We start from the raw sequence: 27,123 nt of genomic DNA, 5'->3' as shown, positions 1-27,123 counted from the left end.
TCTGTTGGTACCTGCAAGTATCTTATTTTGTGTATTTGTTCACTGTCCATGTCTTCTCAGTAGCGTGGGAGTTGCTTGGCGGCATGCCTGCTGTCCAGATGATGTCACTGACTCCAGCACCTTGCACAATATATGCACCGAGCATGTGTGTGTGGTAGATAGAGGGTGGGGAAGGCATGACAAGCGCCCATGTGGACAGGCGACAGGTGTGTCACAGATCATTGGGTCAGTGATGTTTCTTCACAGGAAAAGATGCTTCTACCTGCGTCTCACTTGAGCTTCACAGGAATCATGTGGGATAGATGAGGCAAGGGGGACTGACCTCCTGCTACTGAGAACATTGTAGAAATTAGAGTTGGGAGGAAGCTTATGGGCTTGCTGAAGTGCCCACCCTGTGCCATACACCAGTGAAAGCATCTTCTGCGGCCAACCCCTTTAATCCTCACAGCTGCCCGTGCAGAAGGGACTATTTCTGTCCCTATGTTACAAGGAACTGGGGCTCAGAGAAGTTAAGAAGCATGCCCAAGATTGCAAAATGGGTAAGGGGGCAGGCAGGACCCAAACCCAGGCAGCCTGGCTTGATTCTGTGACTTTGCCACAATACTGCACTGCCCAGTCCACGCTGTCCCCAAATCCAGTCACTGATCGATTGCCGTATCCACGTGCCCTTTCTGTGACTGTTCACTTCATATTTTCTTTGTAGACTTTTTAAAAGAAGGAACTTTAGGCCGGGTGTGATGGCTCATACCTGTAATCCAAGCACTTTGGGAGGCCGAGGTGTGTGGATCGCTTGAGTTCAGGAGATCAAGACCAGCCTGGCCAACATGGTGAAACCCCATCTCTACTAAAAATACAAAAATTAGTTGAACGTGTTGATGTGCACCTGTAGTCCCAGCTACTCAGGAGGTTGAGGCACAAGAATCGCTTGAACCCAGGAGAAGGAGATTGCAGTGAGCTGAGATCACGCCACTGCACTCCAGCCTGGGCAACAGAGCGAGACTCTGTCTCAAAATAAAAAAAAAGAAGGAACTTTAAATTACTATATTGATATGTATTTGTGCATCAATTTTAAGGTGTATTTGAGGATTTCTGGAGCAAAGTAAAGTGAGAGATCCAGATCACTCAGCTGGTCAGTGATGTGCTGAGGTTAGAACCCAGAGCTTCTGACTGCCAGAGCTTCTGACTGCCAGCTTGAGCACAGGGTACCCCTGTTCTGGGTGGTATCTAGATACAAGTTTAAAGATGTCCTTACTCTTGGTTGTTGGCTCTGCACTTGCATGGCCCTGAGATTTCGTACCTCCTGAAATTTTGGGCTCCAGGCAACTTGCTTGCCTCCTCTGAGTCCCAGCGCTGTCACCCACTTTGCCTGGGAGCTGAGGCTGGGTGGGCCTCAGGAGCTCAGCCTCCCCGCAGACTCAGCACTCAGATAAGGCACCCTCTCTTTGATTTACTTCAGTGACTCCTCCAAGCACCACGTGCCCTATTCCTGGCAAGTCTGAATTCCCTGAGTTTCTGATATCTTGGCATTGCACTCAGGCTGAAAAGGTTTAGTGGTCTTTGGAAAGCCGAGCAGAGCAAGCCCCGACCTGGAAGGGGCTTGTCTGAAACTCCTGGGCTTAAGTAATCTGCCTGCCTTGGCCTCCCAAAGTGCTGGGATTACAGGTGTGAGCCACCGTCCCCAGCTTATACCCACTTTTTCAATCATCATGCCCAGCACATGCCTCTTCCGGCACTGTAGAGGTTGTTTGGGTTGGGAGGAATGGTTGGTCTGTGCTGGCATTGGCTTTCTCTGTCCACCATCCTGCTCTTCATGTTGAAACCAGCCTCCTTGTCTTCAAGATCATTTCATTTCTGGAGCTTTGTGGCCCTTCCTTGCCCAGGGCCTTGGCCTGGGCTGTGCCGGTGTACCCACTGGGCCTCCTTAGCATCATAGCTAGGGGGACAGCTGTGTGTTTTGGTCCCTCTGTTTACAGAAGGGCTGGGACCCCGGAAAACCCAGCCATGTTTTTGTGTGGTCAAGTAGGTGTAGCCCTGATGCCATCACAAAAGGCTCCCATAGGCCAGGCGCTGTGGCTCAAGCCTGTAATCCCAGCACTTTGGGAGGCTGAGGCAGGTGGATCACGAGGTCAAGAGATCGAAATATTCCTTGCCAACATGGTGAAACCCTGTCTCTACTAAAAAATACAAAACACAAAACCAAAAACTCGCTGGGCATGGCGGTGAGCGCCTGTAGTCTCAGCTACTTGGAAGGCTGAGGCAGGAGAATTGCTTGAACCAGCAAGGCAGAGGTTGCCATGAGCTGAGATTGTGCCACTGCATTCCAGCCTGGGCAACAGAGTGAGACTCCCTCTCAAAAAAAAAAAAAAAGGCTCCCATCTTCTCTTTTCAGGTAGATGAGGATGCTCTTGGCTCGTATTTGCATAACCAAGCGGGCCACTTAAGTGTCATGAGGTACAGAAGACCAGCTTCTCTAGATTAAGAAAAAAATCACAAGAAATCATGGAACGTCACTCCCTTTCATTTTGGATAAGGAAACTAGGGCCCAGAGAACACATTCACCTTCCCCAAAGGCCCACAGCCACGCATCTGATCCTTCCACATGTTGCTTATCCTTTGTGGATGGTGCAAGGTCAGATGCCCGGCTGGGGCCAGCTCTCAGCCTTGGTGGCCTTTCCCAGGACCGATCCTTCTGTTTTTCTCTTTGTGGGTCCACAGGTGAGATCGCAGGAGCTGGTGCAGCCAGCGTCATGTCTGCCCTGACTGACAAGGCCATCGTGAAGAAGGAACTGCTGTATGATGTGGCCGGGAGTGACAAGTACCAGGTCAACAACAAACACGATGACAAGTACCCACCACTGCCCTGCAGCAAAATCGTCCAGCGGGCGGAGGAGCTGGTGGGGCAGGAGGTGCTCTACAAGCTGACCAGCGAGAACTGCGAGCACTTTGTGAACGAGCTGCGCTATGGAATCGCCCGCAGTGACCAGGTGCGTCCTCCGCCCATGTCGCCTTCCCCAGGAACCAGACCATTCCCTCAGCTGATGGGGGCTGGGCATGGCTATGGAGGCATGTAAGAGACAAAATAGCAGAGACAGAATTCTTGCCCTTGAGGATGTCACTGTTGTGGTGGGGACAAGGGTGGGGAGAGAGGCAAGTTGGCAGTGCAGATCAGTGTGGGCAGGGGCGGGGGCGGGGGCGGGGGTGGGTGGCCAAGGAAGGGAGTCACGGACATGATAATCATGCCTGTGGCCAAGCCCTCCCTGGCCACCTGTTCCTGAGATGGCCCCCACCAACCCTACAGGCAGGTTTTAGGACCCACTACCTTACAGATTGGGAAACTGAGCTTAAGTAACTTGTCTACAGCCATTCCTTTCATCGAACACATCTTTGTTGAGTCCCCAGACCTGGTACCTCTCCTTCCCTGTGCAGATAATTAGCAGAGTCAGGATTTGAAGCCCAGGTCTGTGTGGCTTATAAACAGCACTGTCTGGGCTGGATGTGGTGGCTCATGCCTGTGATCCCAGCACTTTGGGAGGCCGAGGCAGGCGGATCACGAGGTTAGCCTGGCCAGTATGGTGAAACCCCCTCTCTACTAAAGATTACAAAAATTAGTCGGGCGTGGTGGCACGCACCTGTAGTCCCAGCTACTTGAGAGGCTGAGGCAGGAGAATCCCTTGAATCCAGGAGGCAGAGGTTGCAGTGAGCCAAGATTGCACCACTGACTCCAGCTTGGGAGACAGAGCGAGACTTTATCTCAAAAAAAAAAAAAAAAAGGTCTGTCCTCAGCCTGGCTGAACCACAGGGGTGAATCTGGGAGACCCTCGAGGATGCAGTTTTGTTTATTTACTTGATTTTATTTTTGCCATCCCTCTCCTTTCAAAGTCTGCTTCTCCCATTTTCTTGCACGTCTTTCCCATCCCTTTCAGGCACGTCCATCCTTTTTTTCTTTTGCATAGGTGGAAGAGCACTGGGAGGGTTCTTAGGTGGCTGTTGATGCAAAAGACTAATTTTTTTTGATGAATGATTAGGTTAAGATCCATCAAGCTGTTTACTTTTATGATTATTATTTTTTTGAGGTCCAATTTCTTCCTCCCTGGTCAGTGTGGTAGTTAAGAGCATGGGCTCCTGGAGTCAGGCCAACCAGGCCTGGACCAGGTCTCTGCCTCCTGCCAGCTGTCTGATCTCAGGAGAGTTAGTCCCGCTTCCTACACTTTGGTAAAATACGAAGGATAATACTCATCTTGGAGGATTACCATGTGAGTTAAATAAAAGCATGTTTATTCTTAGCACAGTGGCAAAAAATGCACTGAATACCTTGTAGTAGCAAAAATCATCATAATTATCCTCATCTTATTATTATTACTATTTTTCCTTGGTTCACCCAGTGCCTGGTCCACTGGCCTCTGTGGGCCACAGCAACTTGAATGGGAAGACATTGACGTATTGGAGTCATCTCACTTTCTTCACACTGCTGATAAACAGCTGTGCTTACTACACCAGCCCTCATGTTTGTAGGCGGTTCCTATACCTGTCTGCAGTGAGATATTAATTACCTTTGAATGGGTATTTAATTCAAAGGTATTTTTTTTCTTTAATCGGTTGGGTTATTATTGTTCAACAGCTATGTATATATGAATGTTAAAGGTGATCAACTTAGAAATTGAGTAGGTGGTACATAGCTAACTAGGTAAAGAAAGGGCAGTATTGCCAATGTTTGTGAAGATTCTAGTCTGTGAGTCATGGTCTGGGTTTAACTTCCCTGAGAGTTTATAAGAGCTTTCTTCTGGAGAATCAGTGGGCAGGGCCATAAGAAGACAAGAACTTTGTTAGTACCTGAATATTGTCAGGTTAAAAAGGTGATGCTGTGAAAGCAAGGATGCAGGGGATGGTAGCACTTAGCATGTCTGTCTCTTAGGGATAACAGCCTTCAAAACATTTGTCTCTTGTTTTTCTTTTTTTTTTTAAATATTTTTTCATTTCGGGTGTCTTGCATTGGATTTTTCTTAAAACAATTTTTTTTTTTTTTTTTAGGCCAGGTGTGGTGGCTCACACCTGTAATCCCAGCACTTTGGGAGGCTGAGGTGGGTGGATCACTTGAGGTCAGGAGTTCGAGACCAGCCTGGCCAACATGGTGAAACCCTGTCTCTACTAAAAATACAAAAATTAGCTGGGCGTGGTGGCGGGTACCTGTAATCCCAGCTACTCTGGAGGCTGAGGCAAGAGAATCGCTTGCACCCGAGAGGCAGAGGTTGCAATGAGCCAAGATTGTGGCACTGCACTCCAGCCTGGGTGACAGAGCAAGACTCAGTCTCAAAAAAAAAAAAAAGTTGTTTTTTTGTTTTTTTGTTTTTTTAAATAGAGACAAGGTCTCACTATGTTGCCAAGGCTGGTCTTGAACTCCTAAGCTCAAATGATCCCAAAGCTGGGGTTATAGGCATAAGCCACCGTGGCCAGCCACATTTGTCTCTTGAGTCTCATTTGATGAGGCATGGCTGTCATTTTGGTGTCTCTTTTTACTAGCATCCTAGAAATCCTTTCAGCTCTCTGCTGTATTAATGCTTTTATCCTCTGTAGTTCACATCTTTCTCTTTTTTGGTTTATGCCTTTGTTTTGGTAGATTACTTCCTCTAATAGTTTACTGACAAATGGTACATTTTAAAAAGATCCCTAGGTGGGCATGGTGGCATGTGCCTGTAATCCCAGCTACTTGGGAGGCTGAGGCACGAGAATCACCTGAACCTGGGAGGCACAGGTTGCAGTGAGCCGAAATCATGTCATTGTACTCCGGCCTGGGTGACAGAGCAAGACTCAGTCTCAAAACAAAGCAAAACAAACAAATAACCCAAAAAACAAACAAAAAAGATCTTGCATGCCTGAAAATGTATTCATTTTATCCTCACATTTGATTACTGGGTTGGCTGGGTATAGAATTCTGGGTTAGAAATAATGTATTTTTTCAGAATTTTGAAGGCATTGATTTATCGTTCTCTAGCTTTTGCCATTGTGACAGAGAAGTCTGAAGCTGTTCTGATTTTTGATCCTTTCTATGTGATCTATTTTTTGTTTTCAGAACCATATGGAATCTTCTCTTCATCCTCGGAGTTCTGAAATGTTGTTACCTTGCATGGGTCTATTTTCATGTATGGTGCTGGGTACTCAGTGACTCCTGTCAATTTGGAAACTCACTTTCTCTAGTTCTGGGAAATTTTTCATTTTGTGTTCTCTGGTACTCCTATCATTAGGCTGTGCCGGGTGTGGTGGCACATTCCTGTAGTCCCCTAGACTGCTCCTCTGATTTTCTTATCTTCTCTCTCTTGTTTTCCATTTATGTCTCTTTTTATTTATTTATTTATTAAGACGGGGTCTTGCTTTGTTGCTCAGGCTGTAGCACAATGGTGCGATCTTGGCTTACTGTAACCTCCGCCTCCTGGGTTCAAGTGATTCTCCTGCCTCAGCCTCCAGAGTGGCTGGGACTACAGGAATGTGCCACCACACCCGGCTAATTTTTGTATTTTTATTAGAGATGGGATTTCACCATATCAGCCAGGCTGGTCGGGAACACCTGATCTCAAGTGATCTGCCTGCTTCCACTTCCCATAGTGCTGAGATTATAGGTATGAGCCACTGTGCCTGGCTCATTTATGTATCTTTTCAAATTTGAAAATGAACAATTTTTGACAGATTTAGGTATAATAGAAGTTTTTTTTTTTGACCCAGCAGTGACAATATTAGCATAAGAGAGAAACATGATAAAAAATTGAGTTTCATTGGTGATTTTGCATCACAATCAAGGTTTTACTGACTCATGGTAAAAGTTATACTCCTATGCAGCAGTAAACTCCAAATACAGAGTACAAGACAACCTTGGGAAGCAATAAGATACTTTTTGAAATTCAGGGTGTGACATTAAGGATATTTGGTATATCCTAATCGTCTCATTTAGTTATTCTTTCAGCAGTTATTAATAGAATAAAGAACAGGTCTGGCCAGGCATGGTGGCTCATGCCTGTAATCTGAGCACTTTGGGAGGCCGAGGTGGGCGGATCACCTGAGGTCAGGAGTTTGAGACCACCATGGCTGACATGGTGAAATCCTGTCTGTACTAAAAATACAAAAATTAGCTGGGCATGTTGTTGGGTACCTGTAATCCCAGCTACTTGAGAGGTGGAGGCAGGAGAATCGCTTGAACTCAGGAGGCAGATGTTGCAGTGAACTGAGATTGTGCCACTGCACCACAGAGACTCCATCTCAAAAAAAAAGAGAGAAAAAAGAACAGACCCACAAGTTTATGTAAGTAGAAAATTTTGTGTCAACACAAAACTGTTATATAATTAGTAAAGTACATTGTCATGAGTAACAAATGCTATTTTTAATTTTAACTTTTGTAGAGAAAGGGTCTTATTAGACAAAACATCCTTCCACTACTGGCAGGAAGATATAACTATTTTAATATTTCTTGTTGCCAGAAAACACCTGTAGGCGTGTACTGTGTACGTAACACACAGAAACTCCAGGGCCCCTTCATGGTCGCCAGATGTCGGGAACCGGTCGGAATAGCACATCTGCCAGGGATTTTTCGACCTGCAAGAGGGTCCCAATACCTGGAAGAGGGAGTGCGCTTATAGAAATAAAGGGATACAGGAAGCGGGGTCTGGAGGGCTGAGAAGGCAGTGCCAAAACAGCAAATTTATTTTTTAAAGGCTAGGAATAAATACACTTTCTTTGCTCTGGTTTATGTCATTGCAAGAGGAAATGCAAATCCATACCTTACATGGCCTATACAATAGAGAAGTCAGATACACAATCAGTGGTTGTAAAAAGTAATATTATTTCCTGTGATCACAAAGCTTATTTACATTTAGACATTATTCCTCATGGCTGCAGATATTTTTGGTTTGATCCTGTTTTAGGACTCACGTGTGAAAAGGTTTTCTGGTTTTGCTCATCGGAATATCTTTTAAACAGATTCTCCTTTGTCTGCTCCTGAATCAACTTATCTCAATTCCCCCTATTCAGGAGTCTCTGAGTCTGGGATCAAAGCCATCTGTATAGTGGCATTTGCTTTGCAAATATCCCCACAGTTAAACCGTTATCTAAGGTACAAGGCAGTCATGCAAGTAAAGAAAAAGTTAAAGCTATTTTTTTTTTTTTGAGACGGAGTTTCGCTCTTGTTACCCAGTCTGGAGTACGATGGCACAATCTCAGCTCACCACAACCTCCGCCTCCTGGGTTCAGGCAATTCTCCTGCCTCAGCCTCCTGAGTAGCTGGGATTACAGGCACGCGCCACCATGCCCAGCTAATTTTTTGTATTTTTAGTAGAGACGGGGTTTTACCATGTTGACCAGGATGGTCTCGATCTCTTGACCTCGTGATCCACCTGCCTCAGCCTCCCAAAGTGCTGGGATTACAGGCTTGAGCCACCGCACCCGGCCAAGTTAAAGGTATTCTTTTTTTTTTTTTTGAGATGGAGTTTCGCTCTTGTTACCCACGAAGGAGTGCAATGGCGCGATCTCGGCTCACCGCAACCTCCGCCTCCTGGGTTCAAGCAATTCTCCTGCTCAGCCTCCTGAGTAGCTGGGATTACAGGCACATGCCACCATGCCCAGCTAATTTTTTGTATTGTTAGTAGAGACAGGGTTTCACCGTGTTCACCAGGATGGTCTCGATCTCTCGACCTCGTGATCCACCCGCCTCAGCCTCCCAAAGTGCTGGGATTACAGGCTTGAGCCACCATGCCCGGCCCATTAAAGCTTTTCTTAAAGAGAGTCATAAAAGTTAAAAGCAGAAACTGGTTGCTAGTATAGAGTCACTCAGTCTAACAACACCGCATAGTTTAGGCCCAAACAATATCGTAGTTGATATTAAAAACTAATGAGTCATCTTTCAGTTCCTTCTTTCCAATAGCTCAACTGCCTCCAGCAGAAAACTGTGTTTAGGATCAAGCTCACCATATAGTGAGACCCACGCGTTTTGGAGGTCTCACACGGGAACGTTCCCCACATCCCAAAGTGCTGGAATTATAGGTGTGAACCACTGCACCTGACCCCAAATGCCATTTAGAGTAATTAAATAAAATTCCAAATCTTCAGATAGCAAAATAACTAAGAAATGTTTTATACCATTATCCTTTTTGTAAACAATAATTGAATGCTTGCAAAATGAAACAATACGAATTGAACACCTCACATTTTTCTTCCTGTGACTTTGGCCCTACTCACCTCTCCATTCACTTGGAAGAGGAAACACAACGATAGCACAACAATGAAGCAGCATGAACAATTCCACTTGATCCCAATACAGAAAATGAAGCCAGAATACTCTACGAAGCAACGAGAGCTGCCATCTCCACTGTTTCTAAAGATTTCCTCTTTCATTTCTTGCTCTAGGATGGGGGTTTCTCGGCCTCAGCACTATTGACGTTATGGGCCAGATAATTCTTCATTGTCGTGTCCTGTCCTGCGCACTGTAGGGTGTTTAGCAGGATCCCTGGCCTCCACACACTGGATACCAGTAGCATCCCACCCCCAGATGTAAGAACCAAAAATGTCTGTAGACATTGCCACATTTCCCCCACAGGGAAGAACTGTCCCTGGTTGAGAACCAGTGACTTAGGTGAGTGATGATCACTGACACATTCTGTGAGTCAAATTAAAATAGAACTTCTATGTGTGCCCCATCTTGCTAGAGATGACAGATTTAGTACAAATTGGAAAATGTCCACTGGTGTTTTTCTCTGTAAGCCGTCTGTCAGTGTAGCGGCTCTCCTTTTCATTTAACTCAGGAGGATATTTTTGTTTGTTTTAAAGAATCTGGTCAGTCATTATGTTTATTTGTGCGGAGCTCTTTGAAGCAGACTAGATTTTCCTTCAAAAGAATATTTAAGATTCATCGAACTTCCTGAGAAGAAAGGGAAGCAATTAATTTAAACTAACATGTAATTTGTGCTTTACATGCCTAAGAATATTCCGTTAAAAGATTTTCCTACTTTACACCTACCTAAAAATATTTAAGTTTCAAAAAATGTGTATTTTAGTAGAGTTTTGTAAAGAAGCTTTCATACTGAATAGTACTTATAAAAAAGCAACCAGAAGCTATACTCACAATGAAGTCTAGTCTGAGTGAGATAAAATATTAAGGTAAATAGAAATTGAAGATGTGACTGGTGGCAATACATGTATTACATAAATCTGGATAAACTGTGGGCTATTATTTTGAAATTACTATAAATGAAACCAAACTTCTATACAGATACTTTATTTTTAAATTATTTATTTATATATTTTTCGTATACTTGATCACTGTTGGAAAATATACAACTATTTCATAACCATTTTTATATTGTAACTTCTTACAGTTTAAATTCAATCGCTTTCACAGTAACACTATTCTCTCCACTTCATCTTTAATCCACTGTAACATTGTTGAACGTGAAAGCAGCACATTAGCATTTTCTTTATTCCAGAAACAATTCAGATTTCAGTAAATTAGGGCTTAACTCAGAAAACCTTTGTAGCATAAATGTCTAAAGGTCTATAGTCTGGTAGACTTTGCCCACTCTCTGGTAGACTTTGCCCACTTAAAAGAAACAAGACTTCTTAGTATTTCTGATGAGAGACAGCTTTTCTGTTTCACAATATACTGATTTAAGACCCATGACACACACCAGGTAGCCCATTTTCATGATCAGAAATCCTGTAATTACAACACAGTAGCTGGACTGGACCTTACAGTCTTGCAACATGAAAATTATCAATGGCATCTGGAGGTAGCACTGACTCTTGGACAGAAGGTAGCACTGACTTTATAGGACAGTTTTTCCTATAAAGTTTGCACTATTAGGACTAACTAGCTTTCAGCATTCTTGTGTTTAATCATTCTTTTTAACTGTGTACAAAGCATGACCACAAACAATGAGGTTATTATTGCTTTCCTTGACAAAGTAGCTTTTGTATGAACCAGTTGCATCAGCATTTGTTTTCACATCCTGAGGTTCTATAAACAACTAGGGACATACTGTTCCTCCTCCATTATCAGCAAACTATTTCTCCTACCCAGACACAGAGCTTAGCAAGGAAAACGCTGGATACCAGTGATTTTATGCAGGTTCCCTAGCAAGTTAACACAGCAGAACCATGGCTGCCCCAAAACCATGCCTAATTATCATTTAGAGGAGGGCTTAAAGACTTAGCAGTCAAACCTCAGGTTGGTAGCTCCATCCAAACTTTGGTCATCATGAGTTCTGTCTGCTAAAACTTCTCTATGACCAATGTAGAGAATTAATGTCAGGAAACACATAGCTGTGTTTAACCTCAGGAAACACACCAGTGTAATTAACACAGGGTGCCCAGAACTGATCTCTTAGCAGCCAGAACTCAGGATCACAAAACTCACAGTGTGAGTTTTGTGTTGTGGTGTATTGAGGGTTGCCTTGCTGTTTTGGGAGGCAAGTGGAGGGAGTTCTTTTTTCTTGATGATAATTATTACTTCCTTTCATTGCTTAGTTTTCTTTGTACCTAGTGTCAGTTCTTCCCACACGATCCAATCAGCTCTCAGTACACTTCTCCACAAGGGAAATCATATCGGGAAATCACATCAGGTAATCTATCAGTTCTTGTATATTTGCCTTGGACACATCTATCCCAGAGATGGCCCTTCTTCCCCGCTGTGCTGGTTGCTCCTTGGCCAGTTGCATGGCTGTCATCCTGGACTTCCTTTGTGTCATTCTTGGGATTCTCTTTCCTTCTTTTGGATTGTGTTCTCTGATTCTATGATCTCTTAGTTTTCTTTCTTTTCTTTCTTCTTTCTTTCTTTCTGATGGAGTCTTGCTCTGTTGCCAGGCTGGAGTGCAGTGGCGCAATCTCAGCTCACTGCAACCTCTGCCTCCTGGGTTCAAGCGATTCCCCTGCCTCAGCCTCCAGAATAGCTGGGATTACCGGCATGTGCCACCATGCCTGGCTATTTTTGTTTGCTTGTTTTGTATTTTTAGTAGAGACAGGGTTTCACCATATTGGCCAGGATAGTCTTGATCCACCCACCTCAGCCTCCCAAAGTGCTGAGATTACAGGCCTGAGCCACTGTGCTTGGCTGATCTCTTAGTTTTCTGTTTCTTTGCTCTTTCTCTTATTTAGGCAGATTACATCCTCCAGAAGTTGCTTTAGGTTAGAAAGACAGTACAATGGGAGAGGACAGTGGTTATGGCAGTCCTCAACATGCTAGGCTCTGGAGTCATAGTGCTCCAATCTGGATTGATAAGGGCATTAATTTCCTATTGCTGCTGTAACAAATTACTACAAAGTTAGTGGCTTAAGACTCCACAGTTTATTATCAACAGTTCTGTAGGCCAGGAGTCCAAAATGAGTTTTACTGGGCTAAAATCAAAGCATTGACATTTTTTTCTAGAGTCTGTAGGAGAGAATCAATTTTCTTGCCTTTTCCAACTTCTAGAGATTACTGGCATTCCTTGGCTTCTAGTTCCCATCCATCTTCAAAGCTAGAGCAATGGCTGGTTGAGTCTTTCTTACATTGCATCATTGTGACTGACTTTTCTGTCTTCTTCTTCTTCTTCTTTTTTTTTTTTTTTTTTTTTTTGAGACAGAATATTGCTCAGGCTGGAGTGCAGTGGCCCAATCTCAGCTCACTGCAACCTCCGCCTCCTGGGTTCAAGTGATTCTCCTGCCTCAGCCTTCTGAGTAGCTGGACTACAGGCATACCACCATGCCCAGCTAAGTTTTGTATTTTTAGTAGAGATGGGGTTTCACCATGTTGGCCAGGATGGTCTCGATCTCTTGACCTTGGGATCCATCTCCCTTGGCCTCCCAAAGTGCTGGGATTACAGGTGTGAGCTGCCATGCCCGGCCCTGTCTTCTATCTTTTAAGGAACTTTGTAATTACATTTGGCCCACCTGGATAATCAAGGATAATTTCCCTATTTTAAAGTAAATTGATTAGCAGCTTTGATTTCATCAGTAACCTTAATTCTCACTTGCCATGTAGCATGATATATTTATAGATTCCTGAAATTAGGACATGAACATCTTTTGGGGCTTATTATTCTGCCTACCAGTTATTCTTTATACCTGGTACTAAGTTGTTATCCTAAGATCTCCCTTCACTGTCATTCTGGGGAGATTCCATTCTATTCTCTCCAGTACTGGAAGACCCATTTTTTCTGTCTCGCGTCTTCTTCTTTCTCCATTTACTCCTCTGTTTTGGGGGCACCATTTTCAGCAGCTTTCCGTAAAGAGATGCATGGGAAGTAAATTTTTTGAGAACTTGTATGTCTGAATTATCTGTCATTTTACCCTCCCACTTGATTTTATACTTTGGGTATAGAATTCTAGGTTGGAAATGGTTTCATTTCAGAGTTTTGGAGGCATTGCTCCATTGTCTTCTTGCTTCCAGGACTGCTTTTGAGAAATCTGAAGCCATCCTGATTCCCGATCTTTTCTCCATTTCCCGTTTTTCTCCTCTGCTCTAAATGTTGTAATGTCTTTTCTTTACCCAATGTTCAAAATTTCATAGTAATGTGCTTTTGTGTAGGTCTACTTTTATCCATTAAGATGGGACTCAGAGCACCATTTCTTTTCTTTTCTTTTTTTTTTCTTTTGAGACTGAGTCTTGCTCTGTGGTACAGGCTGGAATGCAGTGGCGCGATCTCAGCTCGCTGCCATCTCTGCCTCCTGGGTTCAAGCGTTTCTCCTGCCTTGGTCTCCTGGGTAGCTGGGATTACAGATGCCTGCCACCATGCCTGGCTAATTTTTTTGTATTTTTAGTAGAGACGGAGTTTCACCATGTTGGCCAGGATGGTCTTGAACTCCTGAGCTCAGGCAATCCACCTGCCTTGGCTTCCCAAAGTGCTGGGATTATAATAGGCATGAGCCACTGTGCCCGGCCAGATTGTTCTGTCCCCCACCCCGCCTTTGGTTTCTATTTCTTTATTTTTTTCTATTCCTTTTGAGAGATTTCCTTAACTTTATCTTTCAACCTTTCTATTGAGTTTGTTATTTCTATTATATTTTTATTTTTTATGAACCATTTTTATTTTCTCAATATTCTATTTTTTAAATAGTACCATGTTCTTATTTATTGGATGCAATATGCTGTCTTATTCTCCAGTGATAAATTTTTACACTCCATCATAGCCAAAAGGCCGAGAAGTAATCTAATGATAGTTTTTAAAAGAATGTTTTCTTTTGGATGCAATATGCTGTCTTATTCTCCAACGATAATTTTTACACTTGATCTTAGCCTAAAGGCCGAGAAGTGATCTAATGATAGTTTTTAAATGGATGTTTTCATTTCTAGATATGGTTTCTGTTTCTCCAGACTGCTTTTTTTTTACTCCGTCTTTAATTTTAGAGGCCCTCTTCAGTTGTTTGGTATGTTGGTTGTATGCTCGTGATTAAAAGTGCACTTGCCAAAAGTCATGTTCCGTTGAATTCAGAGAAAACCAACTCTTATTACTTAGTGCAAACTAAAATAGTTAACAAATTATATCCTAAAAACAAGGTCTGTTTGCTAAGTGTCTGTGTGGCCTAGGTTTTTAAATTAAGACATCTAAATACAATTTCACCTCTTTAATTGGTTAAGTATATATTGGTTCTTTTTATTTTGGAATCCTTAAAGCATCTTAAGCATTTCTTTTTTTTATCAAGAGAAATTACAAATAACATTTCTGTCAAGCGGTACTTGTGTAAAGCCACCTTTCTTATTTTGTAATTTTGGTTTTTCAGTTTTATACGCTTAATATACTCACTGTCTTACTATCAGAAAATTATTTTGACCAAGATTTATTATTCAAGTTCATAGGTAAGGAAAGAGATGCTAATTCTTTCTACCTATGTTTTCCTTGTTACTATTTTCTTACCCTCTCTATATACTGACCTTTAATACATACTGTAAAATCATTATGGTGTTCAGATCACTTAATTGTGATACACATAAACAGAATATCTCACCTCTTTCTTGCTGCGTTGCCCAGGGTGGAGCACAATGGCACAGTCTTCACTCATTGCAAATTCTGCTTCCTGGGCTCAAGTGATCCTCATGCCTCAGCCTCCCGAGTAGCTGGGATTATAGGCATGTGCCACCAGGCCTGGCTAATTTTTGTATTTTTTGTAGACAGGGTTTTGCCACATTGGCCAGGCTTGTCTGGAACTCCTGGCCTCAGATGATCCACTTGCCTTGGCCTCCCAGAATGCTGAGATGAGAGGTGTGAGCCACCGTGCCCAGCTAAGCATCTCCCCTCTTGCATATGTTTGCTGAACAGTTTTCAGTTTGTCAAAAAAAAGTAGGGTTTCCTACTGGATGGAGCTCTGAGTGAGTAGGCTGGGCGAAGGGGCAGTGGCTTGCTGACTTTGAGTTTCACTGTCGGATGATCTGATTGGGCTGTTTGAGAATTCCTAGTATTGGTATCTTTTGTTGTTTTCATCTAGGCCAGTCAGATTCCCCAGAAAAGTCTTTTGGACTCTTGTGTGGAGGGTAAAGTTCTGGGAACAGAGAAAGGTACGAGGTCTGGGAGCCTGACATTTAGCATGTTTACAGTCTTTCAATCCCTTGTTTGTGGTTTGATACCCACATTCTCACATGTGCTTCTAGGCCTCTAGGACCCTAAATCTTCTTTTGTGTCCTCTGCAGAGAATAAACGTTCAGACCTCTGTTGGGGGTCAGGGAGGAGGTTCAGGGACCCGCTAAAGCTCTCTCTCATTCTTTCCCACTTCAAGAGGTACCTGGGGTTAATATGTGATCCTTTTGGAGGATTATTTTATATTATCAGGGTTTATCCTCAGCCTTTTCCACTGCTGCCTTAGGACTTAGTGTTTTCTAAGTCCATTTTCTTGTGGAATTATACCTTAAACAAATGCCTTACTTTATCTTTAGTTGAGTTTCAGGAGGCAATAAAATTGGACATATATTCAATTTTCACCTGGAAATTTAATTTTAGTTTTGAAACACTTTTTTCCTACTACAAACAAGTCAGATATCCTAATAATTCAACATTACGACTATTTATGGTTGAGTCTTTAAGAACATGTAAGAGGCAGGACCAGCCACTGGGGGTACAGTGATGAACAAGACAGCAGAGTTCCTTGCTCTCATGGAGGTCATAGTTTACAGACTACTCAGTAACAATTCCTCCCTGATTTCACATTTGCTTCTACAGCTCTCCATTCACCAGCCATGATCTTGACCATCCCTGCATCAGCTCCCTGTCCTTTCACCAGCCACCCTCTGAGGATTTATATGCTTTAAATACCCACTGGGTGAATCCAGTTTCCCATCCTTGTTCCGTGTAAATTTCAGGCCAGCCGGCTTTAGCCACCAATTCTTTCCCCCTCCAGTCCTCTCCTCCCCTCTTCGCTACCAATGTTTGTTGACTCCTTAGTTTTGCCAGGGAGGCCAAGGGGCATGTGAGGTATCCCGAGCTGAATGTTCTTCCTGAATGTGCAGCCTGTACTCCGAATCCTGTCACAGAGTCTGACTCAGCCTCCTCTTTGTTGCAGGTCAGAGATGTCGTCGTCGCTGCAGGCATTGCAGGAGTGGGCTTGGCAGCCATAGGCCTTATCGGCGTCATCTTCTCAAGAAACAAGCGACAAAAGCAATAACTTAAAAAGACTATCCTGTCAGTGATGACTTTCTATATCAAGGGGGTCTTGTTTTGCTAGAGGGTGTGGGGTTTCGTTTGTGGATTTCATTGTGATTTATAATAAGGCTTATTTTTGCAGAATAAAATAAAGCACCACGAGGGAAGATTTTACTGGGGGAAATGCAGCAAGAACTGCCTGGTGTGAAGTCTGTTCAGGGAAAAGCCGGGCTCTCTCCCTGGTCAGGGATTTTCTTTCACTTGCTTTTTGCGTGCTGTGTTCTTTGCATTGCAGAAAACAGAATCCAACTCCAGTTATCTCAAGGGCGTTTCTGGTCATCAGGATACAGTAGGGTGGAAGGGAGACAGACAGACGTGATACACAAGAACAGAAACCAGCAGATAGCCAGGACCCTTGGCCTGGAACTAAATCCAGGATGGCGTCTGAGACTCAGCAGTTGGAGTCTGTAGATGTTCAGTGGAGTTAAAAAAAGAGAAAAAGTCCTCGGCTATAAGGAAATTTAGTGTACCTGCTTGCCAATCTTACTAAAATTTCCCTTATTTTCCTCTGGTCTACACGTCTTTCCTCTGCCTTGCTGCTCCCTCACTGCTTCTGCTTACCACGATCCCCAGTTCTCTGATCCCACATTCCTTTCTGCTCTCCTACAACAGCATCAGCTCAGCTTCTTTCCCCGCTGTCTGCCTGCAGGTCCACGCTCCCACTGCCTCCTCCAGGAGATAATCTGATTGGCTCAGCTCTCCAGATAACTCAGCTTTCCCATTGGCTACCTTTGGGTCAGGTGATCTCCGCTAGGCCTATCACCTCTGCCTGATGAGAGGTCACATGGTGATAATGTTGCTTGAGAGCTTAGCACATTAGAGATGTGGCTGGGTTCATGGCTGACATCCCTGCTGCTGAGCCCTCACGGGTCAGGCTGGGAGAAGGTGCCACGTTGTGTGGCTGGTCATTTGAGGTCTTGCAGCTGTCTCTAGCTGGGCTTGGCAGGTGTTCAAAGTGACCATTCTTCTGAAGGTTTTTTTCTGAGTATTCCTCAGACAGATTCCCCTGGGGCTGACTGTCCTTTCTTCCACAGGCTGATGCTTCCCTAACTGCTTGTGAGTATTTATTTCCTCTCCAGGTTGTCTGGGGACAATTCTCTCTGCTAGAGGCCTGGGCAGGATTTACAGATGGCTCCATGCCAGCTCCCTCCTGCCTATCTGGTGTAGTGTAAACACCTGCCCATTCATGTCCTAGTGCTGATGAAAGAATCATTTTCTTTCAGTACAGTTTCCTTTTTTATTGGTCCCAGCTCTTTTAATGTAGCAATTAATGCCAGTTCTTGAGCTCCCCAAACTTAAGGGACACAGATCAACAAGTGGTGGGTCTTTGAAATCTCACTTTCTCACATGGTATTAAGGTATGGGGGACACATAGAGTGTAAATCTCCAAGCTAATTATGGGGGGAAAAGAAATGAGAAAACAAACACAAGAAGGCAAAACAGAAACACCTGCTTCAATGAAAAACAACAACAAAGCAAAACAAAAAGCAAAAACCCAAAATCAAACCACGCAATAAATGAGAAAAAAATTACATAAAAAAGATGGCATGTGTAGAATAACACAATGGAGGAACTAATTCTAAATATATAAGTAATCCTAAGTGGACTAAATTTGCAAAGTAAAAGGCAAACATTATATTGGCTTAGAAAAACGAATCCAGGGAAAATACAGTTTATAGCTGATACATTCAAAATATAAAAACACAGATAAAATATAAATGAAATCAGTATGGTAGTGTCTGCCTGTAATCCCAGCTAGTTGGGAGGCTGAGGCAGGAAGATCCCTTGAGTCTAGGAGTTAGAGAACAGCTTTTGCAACACAGCGAGACTGTCTTAAAAACAAAAAACAAAAAACAAAACAAAACAAAACACACATATATGTATACATGCTAAGACTGAAATGAAAATGATAGGCATTTTGCATGACAACTGGTCTGATGTGTTAAAGAGTTATCAAGGAGAAAAACTGGGGGTATGTAAACGCTGCCCTAGATAGAAAGAAATGTTGCATGCAAAACAAGTAAATGTGAAAACTATAAGAGCTAACTGGGATAATTGGAAAATTTTTAATGTGGACTAGATATGAAAGAATATTAAGGAATTATTTTCTTTATTAAGTGTGATTATGGCATTAGGCTTATGCAAACACATGCCCTAATTTAAAAAAAGATATAAACAAACATGGCAAGATAATAAGTTTTTAATTGAGACAGTGGGTACATGGTAGGTGAGTAATTATTGCACAGTACTAGATTTTCTGGTACTTTCTGTGTGCCAAAAAATTTACATGGCAAACATCTTTAATAATAATATCTGAAATTTTAGCTTGAGATTTTAAATAAAATGCCTTCTAATCATTTTAGACTAAGTCATTTTATGACTTTAATACATCATGTAATTTAAAAATTAGAAGGATAAAACAATATGCTAGGTAAATACTAAGAACTGGTATACTAACTAAAAGCTGGTGTAACTACATTGATATCAGAAAATATAGGTTTTAAAGCAAATTATTACTAGACATAGGATAAAAAGTTGTGATAAAAGTTCAATTCACTATAAATACATAACAATTCTAAATTTGTTTGCATCTAATAGTCTCAATGAAATTTTTGAGTGAGTGCAAGGTGGAATTCATCATCTGCTGCTTATAATAGAGTCACTGAAAGTGGGTAATTAATAAGAAATGAATTGACTTCTTATAGTTCTGAAGGCTGAGAAGACCACAGTCAAGGAGGTGCATCTGGTGAGGGCCTTCATGCTGTGGGGACTCTCTACAGAGTCTGGAGGTGGCACAGGGCATCACATGGTGAGGAGGCTGAGTGTGCTAAGTCAGGTCTCTCTTCCTCTTTTTATAAAGCCACCAATTTTAGAATATACTGCTAGATACATTATGAGTCAAAGAAAGAAGACTCATGGGAGTTAGATAATATTTAGAGCTGAATGATAACAAAAATACTAGATATCAATATCTAGTGTTGCAGCTAGACCATACAGCTAAAGGGATGCTTAGAAAGAGATCTGTAGCATAAATCCTTATGTTAAGAAAGAAAAGGGTGACTGGGCATGGTGGCTTATGCCTGTAATCCCAGCACTTTTCGAGGCTGAAGTGGGAGGATTGCTTGAGACTAGGAGTTCAATACTAGCCTGGAGAAAAGAAAAAGAGAAAGAAAGCAAAAGAATGAAGAGAAAGCAAGGAGAGGTGCAAGTTAAGGAATTAATTATCCAGTTTAAGAAGACAGAAAAAGAGGAAGACGATACAAAGATAGGAGCAAAAATAAATGAAGAAAAACAAGCATATAAAAGAGAGAAGGCACAAGCAAATGATTTAGGAGTCAAAAGAGAACATAACTAGATGCTACAGAAATTAAACCAGCAAAAGGAAATATTGATAAATAATTACAAAAAATTGGGAAATTTAGATGGAATTGGTACATTTCGAGAAAAATGTCATCAAATTGAACCAATACATTAAAATATCTAAGAATACATTAAAAAATCTAAGCAGTCCTTTACTCATTAAAGGATAAGTCAGTAGTTAACGATTTTCCCACAAAGAAATGATGTGCCTGCATGGCTGTATAGGTGAGTTTCACCAAGGATTATGGTAACAGATGAGTGAACCTCTATGGAGAAAATATTGAAGGACATTAAAGAAGATCTTATAAACGGAGAGAGATATATCATTCATGAATAGGAAACCTCAATATCATAAGTATGTTTCTTTGAAAGTTAATTTCTTTCAAAATTCATCTATAGATTCAATGTGATTCCAAACCAAATCCCAACAAAGTCTTTCCTGGAATTGGAAACCAGATTCTGAAATGTATTTGGAAAAGTAAAGAGGCAGGGTGAGCTAGTTCATTAAAAAGAAGGAACACCAGGCAGGGAGACTTGTGTTATTATTAAGGCTTATTATAAATTATTATTTTGATCAAGAGAGTGTATTTTTGGTGCAGAGATAGTTAAATTGGTGAATGGATTGAGCCAAATTTCCAAAACAGACCCACAGATAGATTTACAACAGAGACAGTACTTCAGATCATGGGGGGATGGATGAACTATTGGGGGATTGGCAAACTTTTTTGGCAAGGGCTAGAGAGTAAGTGTTTTAGGCTTTATGTGGTCTTCACAGTGTCTGCTGTAATTAGTCACCTCTGCTGCGGTGGTGTAAGAGCAACTGTAGACAATATTGTATGTGAACAAATGATCATAGATATATTCTAATAAAACTTTATGTGGATTGAGATTTGAATTTCATATAATTTTCATGGGTCATGAATTATTAACTTTCTTTTTAATTTTCTCAGCCATTTAAAATGCAGAAACCATTATCACCGACTGTGATGTAACAAAGCTGGTGAAGGAGGCCGGACATGGTGGTTCACACCTGTAATGCCAGCACTTTAGGATGCTGAGGCAGGAGAATCATTTGAGCTGGGCAACATAGTGAGACCCAGTGTTTTATAAACAAAACAAAAACAGGTGAAGGGCTGCATTTGCCTGTGGGCTATGGTTTGTTGATCCCTAACTAGTAAATGACATTCGCATATAATCACATGGACTTAGTACTACACAGAAAAAGTCAGTTTAGGAAGGATTTCAGACTCATATGTAAAAGACAAATGTCAATTTTTAGTTTTAGTTTTGAGATACAATCTCACTCTGTTGCCCAGGCTGGAGTCCAGTGGCATGATCTCGGCTCACTGCAACCTCCGCCCCCCGGTTCAAATGATGTTGACAGGAGTCAGGATAAGTAAACTGTGACACATTCTAGTGGGAATACCATGAAAATGAATAAATAGCTACAGCCAATCAACATGGATATGAAACAATATTGAACAAAAAAAAACTATTATGGAATGCTTGATGTTTGATTCTACTTTTACAAGCTTCAAAAAATATAAATATATATTATTAAGGATTACATTTATATATGATTAAGGGATGTATTTATAAAAATGTTAATAATTAGGATAATAGAGACAAAATGCAGGAGAGTGGCTACAACTGCATTAGGAGGAAGAGGAACACAGTGTTTATTTTTTTTTGGTATTGAGCTGTAACTTACATACTGTTGATGATTGTGAGACCTCTGTTCTTATCTTCTTGGTTGAAAGAATTTTAACAAGAGACACAGCCGTAGAGGAACAATGGAAAGTAATTTATTGCATAAGAGAAAGAACACTCTGCATGTTCTGCACATGTAACCCAGAACTTAATGTACAATTAAAAAAAAAAAAAAGAACACTCTGAAGGCTAAGTGTAAAAAGAAACAGCAGAAAGTAATTTAATGCAAAGGTAAAACTCTGAAAGATACACTGTGACAGGTACACCCTCAAAGGTAAGTCAGAGTGGGCTGATCAAGAGTGAGTCAGCAGAGACTGACTCCGAGGGAACTCCCTTTATGAGAATCTTACGTGATTATTCACTGGGGGTGGGAATAGGTGTGTGCCTAGTAAGCATGTTCTGGGTGAGCCTCTGGGTGCACATGAGCCGTTGCTGTACATGCTTGTTCATTCATGGCATGTCTCATTACCATCTTCAATCTCCACCCAGGGGTGTGTTTTTTACTATTATAATGAGCACAGGGTCAGTCTGAGGACAAGTACGGTTAAAATGGGCATGCTTTTGTTAAATATAGTGAACCCCGAGTTTCTCTTCAAAGAATCAGTATGTCAGTCTGTTCAGCTCTCTTATTCTTTAATTCTTTATTTTAAAGTTTAATTTCCTTGTAGTTCCAGTAAACAGCCTTCTCCACCGGTTCTAATCAGTAGTTCACATCTATTCCCCCAGGCCCTGGCTCCATCCTGACTCACCCTGGTCACCTGCTCCAGTCACCTACTCTGGTCACCTTCTTTGACCCAGGTCACCCCTGGCTGCCTGCTCTGACCCGCCTGTAATTGTCCTTCCTGCCAAAACACCCACACTACCACTCCAGCTCAGACCCCTGCTCTCTTTAAAATAGCCAATCGGGATTAGTCTAGCTTGTGTAGTCTAACCCTAGCCAGTAGGGAAACGACACAGCAGTAGGGGCGACCCCCATCAGGCATAAGTACCCCTTTTCCTCTCTTGTCCAAATGTGCAGTCACCATTGCTCCGTCCGTGAGCTGCACCTTTCTGTAGAAGTAGACTGCCATGCTGAGAGGATTTATCTTCAAGTGCTATTTCTTTTGCAGCTCGAAATTTTACTTATAACACTCTCTACAGGGAAAAGTCCCCACTGAAGGTAGTTCTTCTTGGATGAGCTTGATTACAATGTGAGGGCTGAGGTTTGTTGTGTTGTTGGTGTGGTTGCTGTGTGCCAACAAACATGGTTACAAGGGCTTGTTGTGTTGACAGTGTGGTTACCATGTCCCAAGGATGTGGTGGTCTCCTTGACTATCTATCCTGCCTCAATACCATATAGTTCACTCATTAAAGTGTATAATTCAGTGTCCTTTAGCATATTCACAGTTATGAAACGATTACCACGATCAACTGTAGAACATTCTCATCGCCTAAAAAGAAACACCGAACCTGAATCCCCTAGTCCTTCCATCCCTGATCATTATATAATTATGAATTTACTTTATGTCTCTGTATGTTTTCCCATTTTTGACAGTTCACATAAATGGAATCATATGCTATATGACTTTTGTGACCAGCTTCTTTCACTAATCATGTTTTCCATCTTCCTCCATATTTTGGCATGTATCAATACGTCCTTTTTATGGCTGAAGAATATTACATCATATAGATATGTCCCATTTTGTTTATCCACTCATCTGTTGATGGACATTTGGGTGCATCACTTTTGGCAATTATGAATAATGCTGAGTATTAGTCAGGGTTCTTCAGAGAAGCAGAACCAATAGGAGGTTATCCATACATCAAGGTTTGTAACAAACAGTTAGCTCATGCAGCAATCACAGAGGCTGAGAAGTCCTACATCTGCTGTTTGCAGGCTAGAGACCCTGGAGACTCAGGAAAGGCAGTGGTATCATTTAGTCTGAGTCCAAAGGCCTGAGAACCCAGGGAGCCAATAGTGTAAATCCCAGTTTGAGGGCAGGAGAAGATGAGGTGAGCTGCCTCTACACAAGCAGCGAGGCAGAAAAAAAGGGGATGAATTCCTCATCCCTCTGCCTTTGTTCTATTCAAGCCCTCAGCAGATGGATGCTCCCCACCCACATAAGGGAGGGCCATCTGCTCTGTCCATTCCACCAGTTCAAATGCTGATCTCATCTGGAAGCACCTCACAGACATGCCCAGAAATCTGGGAGCCTCTGGGCTCCCCCTGGCCCTGTCAGGTTGACACATAAAATTAACCACCATGGCTACTATGAACATTTGCATACAGGTTTTTGTGGGAAGCAGGGCTAATTTAAGACACTGGTTATTTTTTTTTTGTTATACGTTAAGTTCTGGGGTACATGTGCAGAATGTGCAGTTTTGTTGCATAGGTGTACATGTGCCATGGTGGTTTTCTATTTCTTCAACTACCTTTTTGGTACATGAGTGTTTTGTTATTTCAAGTGTTTTACACTTATGTTGCAAGTCTTCTATATAGATGTAAGATTTAATAAAATCATTTATTTATTTATTTATTTATTTATTTATTTTCTGAGACATAGTCTCACTTTGTCACCCAGGTTGGAGGGTAGTGGCATGATATCGGCTCACTGCAACCTCCACCTCCCGCATTCAAGCAAGTCTCGTCTCAGCCTCCTGAGTAGCTGGGACTACAGACACACGCCACCACGCCAGGCTAATATTTTTAGTAGAGAGAGGATTTCACCATGTTGGCCAGGCGGGTCTTGAACTCCTGTCTCAAGTGATTCACATTCCTTGGCCTCCCAAAGTGCTGGGATTGTAGGCATCAGCCACTATCTCTGGCTTTGCGAAATAGAAAAGTTCCTTTTTAAAGTTTCCTTTCTTGTTAAAGAATAAGTGTGCTAATAACTTTCTTAAGCTCTATCTTATCTAGCTGTTAGATGTACCATGCTTGCAAGTGGTAGTGCGTTCTATGTCCTTGTACTTCAACCAAGATATCTGTGCCGGATGTGCTCACAGGCATGTCCCGGCTCTCCATTGCTTTTATCTGTTTAGAAAAGTTTTAAGCTGTTAGCCAATCAGGTTTTAGTTTAGAATAGATTGTGAGGTCTGGCTTCAGCCAACGGAGATCAGACACAGCAGCAAGGATAACCCAAAAAAGGGATAAATTTATGTGTTTTCCTTTGTTCATTGTACTCTTGTAGCATGATGGCTATCGAGGGTACCCTTCCTGCAGTCCAGGAAGTAAAAAGTGCATTGCTGAAAGATCTTTTGTCTAAGTGCTAATTTTCCTTTGCTGCACTGAGCATCTATTTCCAACAAATTGGCGCCCCAGATGGGACCCATTCCCCTCCAGAGTGGTCTTCAGCCGAGACCCACCCGGTGTGAGGAATAAATCAACCTCGTCTCTCAGCAATGCGGGGGTGGGGAGGGGCCTTCAAGCTTTGGTCAAAATTCTAAAGGTTAAGTACATGTAAGTGTGCATGCGAGAGAGCAGTGTGAGTGGTTTCTCTCTGCAAAATCTGTAATTGTTTCCTATGGACTAGAAATTGGAGCGAGCAAAGTGAAAATAAAGAGAGGAGTGAGAGAGACCTCTGAAAGGGCAGGAGGGTGTAGTTAGAACCCTCCCCTGGAAAAAGAAAGGTAACAGGTAGCCAAGATCGCTCCAGAGGAGCCCCAGTAAAGGCCCCCTAAGGTGGCAGCAGTGGTGCTGGTGGCTGGGCCAGCCACTTGTTGGGGTGGGGCCCAGGGAGGTGGAGGTCAGAGGCATACAAAGCGCTCTGAGTGGCAGTGCGCTGCGGGCGTCAGGGCTGGGAGTCGGGAAGCAGCACAGGTGGCACTGGAAGCGGTGAGTGGCCTGCATGCAGATGGCAGTGGTGGGGGTCGCCTGCAAGCCCACTGGCTGTGGCCAGGGGTGCCACAGAGGCAGCAGGAGAGGCTGGAACAACCTGGTTAAACAGCAGCAGCAGCCGCGAGAGGGTCCAAGGTTGTGTGCTGGAACTTTGTGGGGCAGACGGGCACAGCACCTGTGCCAGCAGGGGAGGAGGCCAGCAGCATGAGCAGTGCAGCCCAAGGCAAGCCCCACTCCGACCAGCAAAATAGAAAAAGGAAAGTTGAGGGATGTTGACAAATTGTAAAAGTAAGTGCGCGTGAAAGAGAGAGAAAGAGACAGGAAGTAAAACTAAAGAAAAAAATAGTGTCAAGAGAAAAGAGAGAAGCTTTTTCTTTTAAAAACTCAGGCAGAACAACTAAGCCAAAACGTGTTAAAAAAAGTGTAAACAAGAAAATTATAAAGTAAAAGAGGAGGGAATTGTGGGAAGTAGAAAATTTCCTTTTTAAAGTTTCCTTTCTTGTTAAAGAGTAAGTGTGCTAATAGCTTTGTTAAGCCCTATCCTATGTAGCTGTCAGACACGCCATGCTTACAGGCACGTAGTGCATTCTATGTCCTTGTACTTTAACCAAGACATCTGTGCTGGATGTGCTCACAGGCATGTCCCAGCTCTCCACTGCTTTTACCTGTTTAGAAAGTTTTAAGTTGTTAGCCAATCAGGTTTTAGTTGTGACTATGAGGTCTGGCTCCAGCCAGCAGAGATCAGACACAGCTGTAAGGACGATCCCAAATGCGTAAGAGAAAAATTTATGTGTTTTCTTTTGTTCATTGTACTCTCGCAGCACAATGACTAGTGAGGGTACCCTTCCTGCAGTCCAGGAAGTAAAAAGTGCATTGCTGAAAGATCCTTTGTCTCAGTGCTTATTTTTCTTTGCGGCACCGAGCATCTATTTCCAACATCACCAAAGCCCATTAAAATTATATGTAGTCCAAGATATTCCTGGCATATACACAGAAAGATAACATGGCCTCTAGAAAGGGGAACTGGATGGCTGGGGGCTGGAGGTGGGGAGAATGGCGGCTTATCTTTCATTTTATAGCCTTTTATAAAATTAAAAAATATATGAAGAGTATATGTGAACAAAAATGAAAGTATTCCAGGCTATAGCCCTAGAGCTCACCAGCAGGCTGGGTATGTGATCTGCCCCACCCTGTTCTCTGTCAGTAGAACTTTGGACACCTTTCTTGCTCAGTGTGGACAGTAGGGAGACAGCAGAATTCTGAGTCCACCAGCACTTTTTTTTTTTTTTTTTTTTTTTGAGACGGAGTTTCGCTCTTGTTACCCAGGCTGGAGTGCAATGGCGCGATCTCGGCTCACCGCAACCTCCGCCTCCTGGGTTCAGGCAATTCTCCTGCCTCAGCCTCCTGAGTAGCTGGGATTACAGGCACGCACCACCATGCCCAGCTATTTTTTTTGTATTTTTAGTAGAGACGGGGTTTCACCATGTTGACCAAGATGGTCTCGATCTCTTGACCTTGTGATCCACCCGCCTCGGCCTCCCAAAGTGCTGGGATTACAGGCTTGAGCCACCGCGCCCGGCCTCCACCAGCACTTGATTT

General features: G+C 42.7%; 1 protein-coding gene across 6 annotated transcripts in view; it reads left to right on the top strand.

The window, feature by feature from the left end:
• PLAAT3 (phospholipase A and acyltransferase 3) overlaps positions 1 to 20,905 on the top strand; it is a 47,453-nt gene extending 26,548 nt beyond the window's left edge. For 5 of the 6 annotated variants that reach the window (XM_010335953.3, XM_074401617.1, XM_039471184.2 and 2 more), the window contains 2 exons: positions 2,716 to 2,984; positions 16,501 to 20,905. In XM_010335953.3, coding sequence (XP_010334255.1) covers positions 2,716 to 2,984; positions 16,501 to 16,602 — 371 coding nt within the window. In that variant the 3' untranslated portion in view covers positions 16,603 to 20,905. The other variant, XM_074401618.1, reaches the window with a different exon arrangement.
• Positions 20,906 to 27,123: the final 6,218 nt, after the last annotated feature.

The sequence above is a fragment of the Saimiri boliviensis genome, chromosome 6 (genome assembly GCF_048565385.1).
Source record: "Saimiri boliviensis isolate mSaiBol1 chromosome 6, mSaiBol1.pri, whole genome shotgun sequence".
NCBI lineage: Eukaryota > Metazoa > Chordata > Mammalia > Primates > Cebidae > Saimiri > Saimiri boliviensis.
Note: the sequence above shows the minus strand (reverse complement) of the source record. Positions and strands in the feature narration are given on the sequence as shown.